Consider the following 12399-nt stretch of genomic DNA (forward strand, 5'->3'; position numbering starts at 1 on the left):
CCGGAGTTGCTAGGGTAAAAATGTTCCGAAGAGCCGTGCACGCACGGCGCGCACACCTACATGGAATGGATAGGAGCAATCACTCGAAGAAGAAATTGTTGATGCCCGTGACCCAATGGAGCTGGGGATGAGGGGTTTGGGGTGTGGGACAGAGGGTTGGAGTGCGGGGGTGTGGGGCCAGGAATGAGGGGCTCAGGGTATGGGAGAGGGCTCTGGGCTGGGGCAGGAGTTGGGATGCAGGAGCAGGTCAGGGCTCTGGGATGGGGGTGCAGGCTCTGGGTGCAGGAGGCGGCTCTAGCTTTGGGGGGGGCTCAGGGCAGGGTGCTGGGGTGCGGGAGGGGGTGAGGGCTCTGGGCTTGGGGTGGAGGCTCTGGGGTGGGGCCAGGGATGAGGGGGTTGGGGTGCAGGAAGGGGAGCCTCAGGGCTGGGGCTCCTGGTCAGTGGCACAGCTGGGGAGGGGAGGAAGGCCGTCCTGTCCTGGCACCGCAGACCACGCTGCGCCCTGGAAGCGGCGAGCAGGTCCTGATCCTAGGTGGAGGTGCGCAAGCGGCTTGGCGCAGCTCTTGCCCACAGGCTCTGCCCCCCCCAGCTCCCATTGGCCAGTGGAGCCGGTGCTCAGGGTGGGGGCAGCGCGCAGAGCCCTGTGGCCCTCCTGCCTACGAGCCGGATCTGCTGCTGGCCACTTCTGGGTAGGGACTATTAGTTTTACTACTAGTTTTTACCGGCTGGCCGCCAGGGTCCCTGAATGTTGAGCAAGGCGACCCAGTGCCTTGCATTCCACAACCCAGTACTGGGTTGTGACCCGAGCTTTGAAAACCACTGGTCTAGCCTGTTCTTAAAAACCTTCAACTATGGGAATTCTACAACCTCCCTTGAAACCGACTTCAGTGCTTAACTATCCTTAGAGTTAGAAAGTTTTTCCTAATATCTAACCTAAATCTCCCTTGCTGTAAATTAAGCCAATTACTGCTTGTCCTTCCTTCAGTGGACATGGGGAACAACTGATCACCATTCTCTTTATAACAACCCTTAACATATTTGAAGACTGTTATCAAGTCCCCCCTCAATCTTCTTTTTTCTCAAGACTAAAAGGGGCCAGTTTTTTAAACCTTTCCTCATAGGTCAGGTTTCTAAACCTTTTATATTATATTTGGTGGCTCTCCTCAATTGGTTCACAACTTGCTTCAAGTGTGGTGCACAGAACACAGTACTTCAGCTGAGGCCTCACCAGTGCAGAGTAGAGTAGCAAAATTACCTCCCCTATCTTGCATATGATACTTCTGTTAATACACCCCAAAATGATATTAGCCTTTTTTGCAACTGCATCACATTGTTGACACATATTCAATTTATGATCCATTATAACCCCCAATCTTTTTCAGCAGTATTAGTGCCTAGCCAGTTATCCCCCATTCTGTAATTGTGCATTTAATTTTTCACTCTTGAGTGAAGTATTTTGCACTTGTCTTTACTGAATTTAGATTAGAATTTAGATTTCAGACCAATTCTCCAATTTGTAAAGGTCTTTTTGAATTCTAATCCTGTCCTCCAGAGCATGAGCAACCACTCCCTGCAGCTTGGTCTCATCTGCAAATTTTATAAGCATACTCTCCACTTCATCATTCAAGTAATTAATGAAAACACAGAATAGTACTGGACCCAGGAATTCAGTGGAACCCCACTAGATACATCCCACCAGTTTGACAGTGAACCGTTGGTAACTACTCTCTCAGTATGGCCTTTCAACCAGTTGTGCACCCACTTTAAAGTAATTTCATCTATGCCACGTTTCCCTAGTTTGCTTATGAGAATGTCATCCAGGACAGTATAAAAAGCCTTACTAAAATCAAGATATATTATATCTATAGCTTCCCACAATCCACTAGGCCAGTAACCCTGTCAAAGGAGGAAATTAGGTTGCCTTGGGATGATTTATTCTTGACAAATTCATGTTGGCTATTATTTATAACCCAATTATCCTCTGGGTGCTTACAAACTGATTGTTTGTAACCCACTACCTTCGGACCAGCCAATTTGTTCTAGTATCTTGCCAGATATCCAAGTTAGGCTGACTGGTCCTCTTTGATCCCCTTTTTAAAAATAGATAGTATGTTACCCCTTCCCCATTCCTCTGGGACCTCACCTTTCCTCCATGAATTCTCAAAATAATTGCTAATGGTTCCGAGATTGCTTCAGCTCATTGCTTAAGTGCCCTAGTGTGAATTTCATCAGATCCTGCTAGCTTGAATACATCGAACTCCACACAACTCAGAAATTCCTCTATTTTGTGCAATATTTGCTGATGAATGCCTTCCATTTTCACAATTAGAACTACATGTAAACCTTGTTTAATGAAAACATAAAGCCAGGTGCAATATGCTCAGTGTCAAACCCCAAACTGTGAACAGATTCAGGACAATTTTAGAACCTGAGCCCGTTTCGCCTTACCAGGCTAAATTCTGTAATGTGGCCTGGGCTTCACATTGATAAGGAAGGGATTATTTATAAAATGTTTTCACATATAGCATTAGCTTCTCAGATACAATGGTGGCGAGAGCAGTAGATAGATTTACATTTAATTCATAGTAGTAATACTCACAATTTTTGACTTTAGCTTCACTGGTGACTGAAGAGGATGCTCAACTTTTTTCAGCTGTTGTGGTTGAAACTGTGTTCTAGGCTGAGTATAAGGCTGTGGAAACAGCCTAACCTCCAAAGAGGACTTAACAGGACTGGATGGAGGAGTTCGCTGAGTAGAATGTTTGCTCTCCATAGTTGTGAGAGAAGTTGATAATGAAGGCACTATAGGCTGAGAAAACGAAGGCACTGTTTTTCTTTCTATGGTGGAAACAGGTAAATAAGTTAAAAGTTGTATGGATGTTATATCTACATCATGAGCACACACTTTTCCCACAAGAACATCACACTAAATAATAAGCAGTATGTATCTATGCGCTGGCTTTTGAAAAACCTTAAACTTCCCTCATTATTCTGACTATAGACTATATTTTTAAGATGTAAAAACCTATGATGTTATGGCAATGCCATAAAACATCCAGACACCTGGACAGAGATAGGTGTCTATAGTTGTATTTTAAAAATTAATCAATACACAGCTCTATGATCTCAAAACAAATTCACACTCTGTTTACAGGTAAATGGTAAATAATGTTAATAAATATACTCTTATGCATATGGTACAAACTGAATCTACATAAGGCATCCAACTGACTTTAACTTCCCCAACCTACTGGCTCTTTTCTGTGAAGTCCAACGAAGCGGACTAGCATGCAGCCCATATACACCTTCTCACTTCACTTTTTCCTATAACAGAAGGCTGTTTGTTTTGTCCGCCAACCGTTCCCCACAATGGAAAACAATGTGAAGTGCAGGGAGGGGAGGGGGCAGGACCAAGTGGAAAAGGCAGACAGACTGCAGGTGGGAGGAGCTGTCAGGTGATGAGCAGGATAGCAACTGTGTGAGAGTGAGAGTTATGAGGATTAAAACAATTTTTCAGGTTTGGCTAACTTATCCCCTTGTTTCTTTTCTTATGCCTTGGCATTTCATGGTTCCATCAGTAAGTATAAAAATACCTGTGAGAAAGGATGATGTTACTGGCAGGGCCGGCTTTACGCCGATTCCCCGGAATTGGGCCCCGCGCCTAAGGGGGCCCTGCTCTGGGGGTCTTCAGCAGCATTTTGGCAGCGGGGGGGTCCGCTCTGGGAGTCTTCGGTGGCATTTCAGCGGTGGGGGGGTCCTTCGGTGCCACGGAAGCCCCAGAGCGGACCCCTCGCCGCCGAAGTGCCGCCGAAGCCCCAAACCGACGAGTATTCCAATCAGGCCCCGTGGGTCATAAAGCCGGCCCTGGTTACTGGGATGAGGAGACTCCCAACACAACCAGCAGCAGGAAGTACTGGAGATTCTATAATAAATGATGACCTCAAGACTTCTAGCCCAATTCCACAGACCTAAGAGATTCAGATGAATTTAGATACAGTTTAACATCTTTACTCAGTTTCTCTTACCTGGATTTTTTATAGAATCTACTATGACTTTGTAGTTTGCTTTATTTGCACTTAGGCCAGCTGTGACATCTTCAATTCTCCATAAATCTTTTTGCATTTGTGTTTTCTCCTAATGTTTAGTAAAAGGAAAGATTTTAAAAATCAGTTCAATCCCAAGATTTTGTCAGTTTCATTTATTATAGCTAGTTTGAACCAAACATTTTAGTGACACTTGAACACAGGCTACATGGCTTGGAAAGATTATAGGAAAAAACTGGCCATAACACAAATGTTAGCATCTTAATTCAGCCAGTTCAGAATTATAAGAGTCTTTTGCATGACTATGCTGGTGGGAACAGAGTACCATCCAGACAAGAGATCAACTAAGTAGTTTTACATATACGTTGAAACAGAGATTGGCTTCCTTATCACCCTGGTGCCTATCCCTGACTATGACGTCAAAATATATCCAGTTTTCCAAAGTTTGCATGCATGCCTAGGAGTCTGGAAGTAGGTTAAATAATTCTCTGAAGTAAGAGCAAACATTCAGACTTCTTGCTGCTGTTGGTTCGCAACATGCCCTACCTATTCATGGAGCCATAAGTAATGCAGTGTGTTTCCCAAAGTTTGCGGAGGTGTGGGGGAGGCGAGGGGAGCACAGACATACTTCTGAATTGTTCTCTAGAGTCCCAGCTTTAATTTAAAATAAAAAGATAGTCTCTAGCTTTTAACCTTCAGAATGTAAAACAAGTAAAAACCAAACCATGTAAATCTGAATCAGCTCTGAAACAGCTCTGAGGTGTGAATTGCCCCATTCATTTGAATGGGTACTATTTATAATACTTTAAATGTCACCACTGTTAAATATTTCACTTGTATTATGAAGATTTATTCAATCTACTCTGAGTGACCAGATTTTGTCACAACTGACAGCTGGGATGAGGGGAGTTGGAAGCAGTCACTCACACCCTTTCCTTTACATGTGTGGCTTGAAGCTTCACAGCAGGACAGTTGTTACAGTCATCTGCTTCCTATCTCCCCCGCCCCGACAGACAAGCCTGCCAGACCCCAGAAGAGAAGGATGGCCAATACCACCCACAGCAGCACATCTCCCAGCCCCTGCACTGTGCAGGTCATGCTGGTTTGTTATCCATTGTTTGTAAAAGCGTTGGGGAAGGACATGCAAATTAACAACACATGGCAGCATTAAAAGGGAGTGTGGTTGGTTCCATCTTCCTGAAGAGGGGCTCAGCTTTCTAGAGTTAGGGAAACAGTGCTATAATGTATTATAGCCTATGGGGAAAGGTCTAAAACTCATTTAACCAAAGCCACATTAGTATGGCCTGTTGCATGCTGAAACCTTGCTGAACTTTGTTCTGAAAACTTAACTTTTGTAGACTGCTAACCTAACCTACCACTAGACCATAATCGGACCATCTGTTTTCCTCCCATTTCCTGTCTCCTCTTCTGTCTGTTTTTGGTTGGGGAAACTGACAGGACAATTCACAGCTTTGTAAGAAAGCTAGCAATGTCCTGGATGCAGTATCTTTAACATCTGCAGCACTGAACAAAAACGTTAAGAAGTGGAACTAAATTCACAATTTTCCCTGTACACTTAGTGAACCAGAAGGGTCGCTAAGAAAGTTAAGCCTGAGGACCATTCAAAAGAGCCTGACAACACAACACTCACCCATCATGAGGGTGAAAAATAGCATCTAATTAATCCATATAACACAGCATTGTCTTGAAAGAAAAGACAACTTTATTACTGGCTCCTAAACCTCCTAGCACTAATGAAGGGAGATAAATTGCTTCACCTTTGCTTTCTTGGACCTGGAAAGTATATTCAGTCAGGCTATGTATCAGAAAGTAGAGTGCCAAGGAGCCAGACGTTTAAACAATGGAGAATGTTATTTGCTAGTAGTAGACTCACAGGACAGATGGAACATTTACTGAAAGATTATCAAGACACAAACTAGACAATCATACTTGTTCCACTTCAACTTCCTGAGAAGAATCACACCGCAGGATATTGAATGATGGATTTACAGTGAACACATAAAAAGGTAACCAGTCAGAAAAACTTTGAACTAACTCAAAAAATGCACCTTCCATCAGTGTTGAAGTAGTATACAGAATAAGGAATTTTCAATATTATTTCTAGATAATAGTCCTGCCTTGAGTGCAGAGGACTGGACTAGATGACTAGATGGGGGAGGGATAGCTCAGTGGTTTGAGCATTGGCCTGATAAACCCAGGGTTGTGAGTTCAATCCTTAAGGGGGCCATTTAGGGATCTGGGGTAAAAATCTGTCTGGGGATTAGCCCTGTTCTGAGCAGGGGGTTGGACTAGATGACCTCTTGAGGTTCCTTCCAACCCTGAGATTCTATGACCTTTCAAGGTCCCTTCCAGTCCTACAATTCTATGATTTTTTCCATTACTTAAATCTTGACGCAAACAGAGTAGATCTAGAAAGTTAAACAGTTGAATATATTTTAAAGTATGAGCAGTCACAGATTAATGTTTACAAAGAAGATGTAAATATACTTTATGTGCAAGGCAAGAAAAGTTGGCTTGAATAAATAAATCATTTCCTTAAATTTTCCAGCACAGAAGCATAATTTAGAGTGATAAAACTACAGGATAAACACTGAAGTGAGAAGCTAAAACTCACAAAAAACCCCACATCTGAGTTCATTCCCGCTTGCCCAGGTCCTTCCCCTCAGGCAAAATGGCATCAATCACCACTCTAAAATAAAGATTTTGCTTGAACAGGCTGCCTGAACCCTTGAGTTCTTAACCTTCTGATGAATGAACATTTTACGCTAGTGTTCAGTATCAACTGTTCCCTCTAGCAACTTGAAATCTATGCCTTTATTAACATTTGATAATGTTCCATAAGGACCACTTTTTAAAAATAAAAAAAAAGTATGCAAGATGGTAGATGAACTGCTCTGGAGCCTAAATTCCTCCATACAGAGAGAAAATGATTTTCAGAATCACTTTTGATTTTGCGTGCTTCAATTTGAAACAACATAAAGGCCCGTGATTTGGACATCAGCACTTTCTGAAAGTCAGGCCCCTTCAACATTTTTAAATTGGGCACCCAAAACCATTTGTCAAAATCTCAGCCAGAATATTTTTTTATATACACACACACACAAACAGAGCGAGTGCACAGGTGTAACTATGTAAGCTAAGCTTTTCTACACTGCCCTGCCAATATGACAAAAACCAGAATCGGATAGACTATCATCTTAAAGTCTAAATAAATCTCCATTCCCATCCAGTCCTTGGGAAAGACTTGTAACCAAAAGTGCCTGAGGAACAGAGCTAGCAGTTTTCCTATGGAGGCAGTTTTTTCCTTTGATGAATACTTCAGTGGTTGCCCGAGGTTACTAGTTTTATCAGAATGGGACTTAAGCTGCAGAGGCTAAGATGTCCCAAGTTGGAGATGCCAACGTTTGCAGGTAAGCTCCCTGCTAATTCCCTGGCCCCCAAAACACACCTAGGAACATACGACTGGATGGAATCCCTTGGGTCACAGAGTCCAGTCCCTTGCTATCACAGGCAATCCCATCATATAATTACCAAACTCCATCTTAAAACTCATTAGGTTGTTTGTTCCCACTACTCCTATCGGAAATCTGTTCCAGAATCTCACTCCTCTGATGGGTAGAATCCTAATAATTTCCAGTCTAAATTTATTCCAGCCCAATTTATACCCATGTGTTCTTGTCTCAACATTGTCCATTAGCTGAAATAGCTCTTGTTTACCCCCGAGAAGTATTTCTATAGAGCAATCACATGCCCTCTCAGCCTTCATTTTGCTAGGCTAAGCAAGCCAAGTTTTTTTAATCTCCATAGGCTCTCCATTGTCCTGATCATCCTAGTAGCCCTTCTCTGCGCCTGTTTCAGTTTGAGTCCATCTTTCGTCAACATGGGTGTCCAGAATCATACATAGTATTCTAGATGTGCTGCTTTATACAGTGGCATTCCCTATCTCCATTGGAAATCCCTTGCCTGACACATCTTGCCTTTTGCTCAGCCACATTACATTAGTGGCCTGTAGTTATCCTGCAATCGACTAAGGCTACACTTGCACTTTCGTTGTTAAAACTTGTGTCACTCGGGGGTGTGAAAAAACACACCCCACCTCCGAATAACAAAAGTTTTGATGACAAAAAGTGCTGGTGTGGACAATGCTTCGTCGTCAGGAGCTGTGCTCCTGGCAATGAAGCTATAATAATAATAATAGGAGATATACCAATCTCCTAGAACTGGAAGGGACCTCGAAAGGTCATCGAGTCCAGCCCCCTGCCTTCACTAGCAGGACCAATTTTTGCCCCAGATCCCTAAGTGGCCTCCTCAAGGATTGAACTCACAACCCTGGGTTTAGCAGGCCAATGCTCAAACCACTGAGCTATCCCTCTCATTGAAGGTGGTTTTATTTTTTTGCCGGGAGAGCTCTCTCTCGGCAATAAAAAGCAGCTACACAGAGCACCTTACAATGGTGTGGCTGCAGCGGCACAGCCGCACCCATGTAAGGTGGACAGTGTAGACATAGCCTTATACACCAAGGTCTTTCTTATCGTCTGTCATTTCCAACTAAGGAGCTTCCAGCTTATAGTAGAAATTCTTGTTGTTAATCCCTAAGTGCATGACCTTGCATTCTGAAGTATTAAATTTCATCCCATTTCTATTACTACAGTCCTCAATCCAATTCTTCCTGTATAATATTCCAATTTTCCTCTGTACTGACAATGCCCCCCAATTTTGTGTCATCAGCAAATTTCATTAGCACATTTGTACTTTGTATGCCAAGGTCATTAATGAAAATATTAAATAAGATTGGTCCCAAGACCAATCCCTGAGGAACTCCACTAATAACCTTCCTCCAGCCCAATAGTTCTTCTTTCAGTACAACTCACTGTCTTCACTGTAGCCAGTTCCTTACACACCTTACAATTTATTGTACTAATCCTCATCTTCTCCATCTTAACTACTAATTTTCCATGGGGGACCATATCAAATGTTTTACTAAAATCCAGCTGTATTATATCTACCACTCTTCCTCGCCTACAAAATTCAGTCCAAGAAAGATAGACCAGACAGGTTAGTCTGGCATGGTCTACTTTGATGAACATAGGATATTGACATCAGGAAGAGAAGATGGTGGACACCAGGACAGAGCTGTGTTAATGCTAAAACTAAAGGCAAGCCAGGCTCTGATTTCATTTAACTCAGTATCTTGTATTCTGAAGGCGAGATACACAAATCAAATCTGTTGCAGTTATGATAGTACGAGTATATGAAGCAACCTTAGCAGCACCCAAGGAAGAAATTGAAGCATTTAATAACAATCTACAGGAAACTATATAAAAAGTTTCAGGACAAGACTTGTTATTGGTGATGGGAGATTTTAATGTGAAAACAGGATCGGACTGGAATATCATACAAGATCTGGAGGACCTTGAAAACTGAAGTAAAAGAAATGGGCTGAAATAGAATAGTGCAAGGTCATGCATTTAGGGACTATCAACAAGAATTTTTGCTATAAGCTGGTGATGTATCAATTGGAAGTGAGAGGAAAAGGAAGACCTGGGTGTATTGGTTGATCACAGGTTGACTATAAGCTGCCAATGTGACGAGGCTGTGAAAAAGGCTAATACAATCCTAGGATGCATCAGGTGAGGTATTTCCAGTAGACATAGGGAAGTATTATTGTCATTATACAAGGCACTGGTGAGACCTCATCTGGAATAGACTCATAGACTTTAAGGTCAGAAGGGACCATTATGATCATCTAGTCTGACCTCCTGCACAATGCAGGCCACAGAATCTCACCCATCCACTTCAATAACAACCCCCTAACCTATGTCTGAGTTATTGAAGTCCTCAAATTGTGGTTTGAAGACCTCAAGCTGCAGAGAATCCTCCAGCAAGTGACCCGTGCCCCAGGCTGCAGAGGAAGGCGAAAAACCTCCAGGGCCTCTGACAATTTGCCCTGGAGGAAAATTCCTTCCCAATCCCAAATATGGCGATCAGTTAAACCCTGAGCATGTGGGCAAGACTCACCAGCCAGCACCCAGGAAAGAATTCTCTGTAGTAACTCAGATCCCATTCCATCTAACATCCCATCACAGAATACTATGTGCAACCCCAATCTCTCAAGTTTAGGAAAGATCAATTCAGACTGAAACAGGTGCAGAGAAGGGCTATTAGGATGATCAGAGGAATGGAACGCCTACCTTATGAAAGGAACTCAAGGAGCTTGGCTTGCTTAGCCTAATCAAAAGAAGGCTGAGGGGAGATATGATGGCTCTCTATAAATACATCAGAGGGATAATTACCAGGGAGGGAAAGGAGTATTTAAGTGCCATTTTTGACACAAAAACAAATGGATATAAACTGGTCATCAACAAGTTTAGGCTTGAAACTAGAGAACGGTTTATAATCATCAGGGGAGTAAAATTATGGAACAGCCTTCCTAGGGGAGCAGTGGGGCAAAATACCTAAGCTGTTTCAAGAATGTGATTAATAAATTTATGGAGGGAACGGTACGATGACACTGCTTATAGTGGCATATGGCCCATCTGCAACTATTAGTAGCAAAAATACCCAGAGGCTGGAGATGGAGCACTAGATGGAGAGGACTCCGAGTTACTATAGAGAATTCTTTCCCAGATGGTCTGACTGGTGAGTCTTGCTGACATGCTCAGTATCCAACTGATCGCCATATTTGGGGTCCAGAAGGAATTTCTCCCCAGGTCAGATTGGCAGAGACTCTGTTTTTTTTTTTTAATTTATTTTTTTGCCTTCCTCTACAGCCTGTGGCATGGGTCACTTGCTGATTTAAACTAGAGTAAATAGTGGATTCTCTGTAACTTGAAATTTTTAAATCATGAGTTGTGAACTTCAGCAACTCAGCTAAACTTTATGGATCTATTACAGGAGGACATGTATGAGGTTCTCTGGCCTGCGATGTACAGGACGTCAGACTAGATGATCACAATGGTCCCTTCTGAGCTTAAATTAACTTAGTCTCATAGACTTTAACTACATAGAATAGATTTTAAGTGAGTACAAGTAAAAGGTACTAAAGTCAGAAATGGTTACAAGAGACAGAGATAAAAACACTTTCTAGTACTAAAACTTAACAAACTTGACTTGGTTCAAGATAAAACGTGCTCCCAGCAACAGGGCTGACCAAATTTCAGGTTAGGATCTTTCCCAAAGTCAAATAGCTGCTTCTTTTATCTTCTTAGTTGAAAGAGCGATAGATAGGGAGAGACACCTTGGGGATATTTTTGTACTTCATGTTTATAGTCCAGTCACCCTTTGAAATGTGTTTTGCAGAGGGTTACCCCTAGATATAGTTCATTGCTGCTGTGAGGTTGGAGTCATGGAGTCTTGTGGTGAAAGAGGTTCCATGCTGTTGGCTGCTAAAATATAGATTGATCTGTTTCGGCCCCACTTCTTTGCCAAAAAATGGCCACTTGACAGCTTTGACAACTGACTAGAGCATCAGCTTGTTCTTTGCCTTTGAGAAACAAATTTATCCACTCCCCAGACTTGTCTGGTAACCATATTTCAGTCATAACTTCAGCTTATGTTCATAATTTTACATATAATGTTGCTACTTACATTTCACAAGAATATTATTGACCAGCTAGTTATTAGTTTTCAAATGATACCTCAACAAGGCATATTTTGTACAAGGATTACTACAATAGTGTGTAGGGTGTAAATAGAGGGGTGCATTCAGCCACACCAGATATTAGGAAAGAATGCAAAGAAGCTGTGAGGAAAACATTCTGTTGCTGGTGAATGAAGAAATAAGACATGGAACATGAGTTGAAGAGACATGGAACAGTGTAAAATAGGACTACAAGTGTTGGGCTACAAGGACAAAATGAAGAAACCAAGGTGCTGCTGTTGAGTGAGAAGCATAGGAAGCTGAAGGAGAATAAAATATGAGGACAAGTCTAAAAGCTGACCAGAGAGATAAAACAGAAAGCGGAGAGAGACAGAAACAATTGGATAAGCAAACAATGTAAAGAAGCAGAAGAATACACAATGAGAATGTGATATGGGGTTGTATCCTAAATTCCCTGTAAGCTGTGGGGTTGTGCAGCAGCCTATTTAGTGCCACGCAGGTGCTCAGTGAACCCGCCCAGCCGGGACCTGCCGGGACCGGGGCGCCGCTCCCCCGGCCCCAGCTCAGCCCTGGATCTGCTGCAGCCAGGATATCCTGAACCCAGCTCTGGCCTGCCGCGACCAGAGGAGGGGCACCCGGAACCTAGTCCCGTCCCAGACCTGCTGCGGCTGGGGCAGGCACTAATTGGTCCAAATCCTCACACCAACTCAGGCGCTGTTTGGTTTGTATTCTCAC

The 12399-nt window shown here is 42.9% G+C and overlaps 1 protein-coding gene across 5 annotated transcripts in view; it reads right to left on the reverse strand.

Annotated features, from left to right (window-relative positions):
• PLEKHA7 (pleckstrin homology domain containing A7) overlaps window positions 1-12399 on the reverse strand; it is a 370306-nt gene that overhangs the window by 23908 nt on the left and 333999 nt on the right. For all 5 annotated transcript variants that reach the window (XM_045015322.1, XM_045015323.1, XM_045015324.1 and 2 more), the window contains 2 exons: window positions 4026-4134; window positions 2600-2838 (listed from right to left, as the gene is read on the reverse strand). In XM_045015322.1, coding sequence (XP_044871257.1) covers window positions 2600-2838; window positions 4026-4134 — 348 coding nt within the window. The remainder of the gene's footprint in view (window positions 1-2599; window positions 2839-4025; window positions 4135-12399) is intronic.

Source organism: Mauremys mutica, chromosome 4, assembly GCF_020497125.1.
Source record: "Mauremys mutica isolate MM-2020 ecotype Southern chromosome 4, ASM2049712v1, whole genome shotgun sequence".
NCBI lineage: Eukaryota > Metazoa > Chordata > Testudines > Geoemydidae > Mauremys > Mauremys mutica.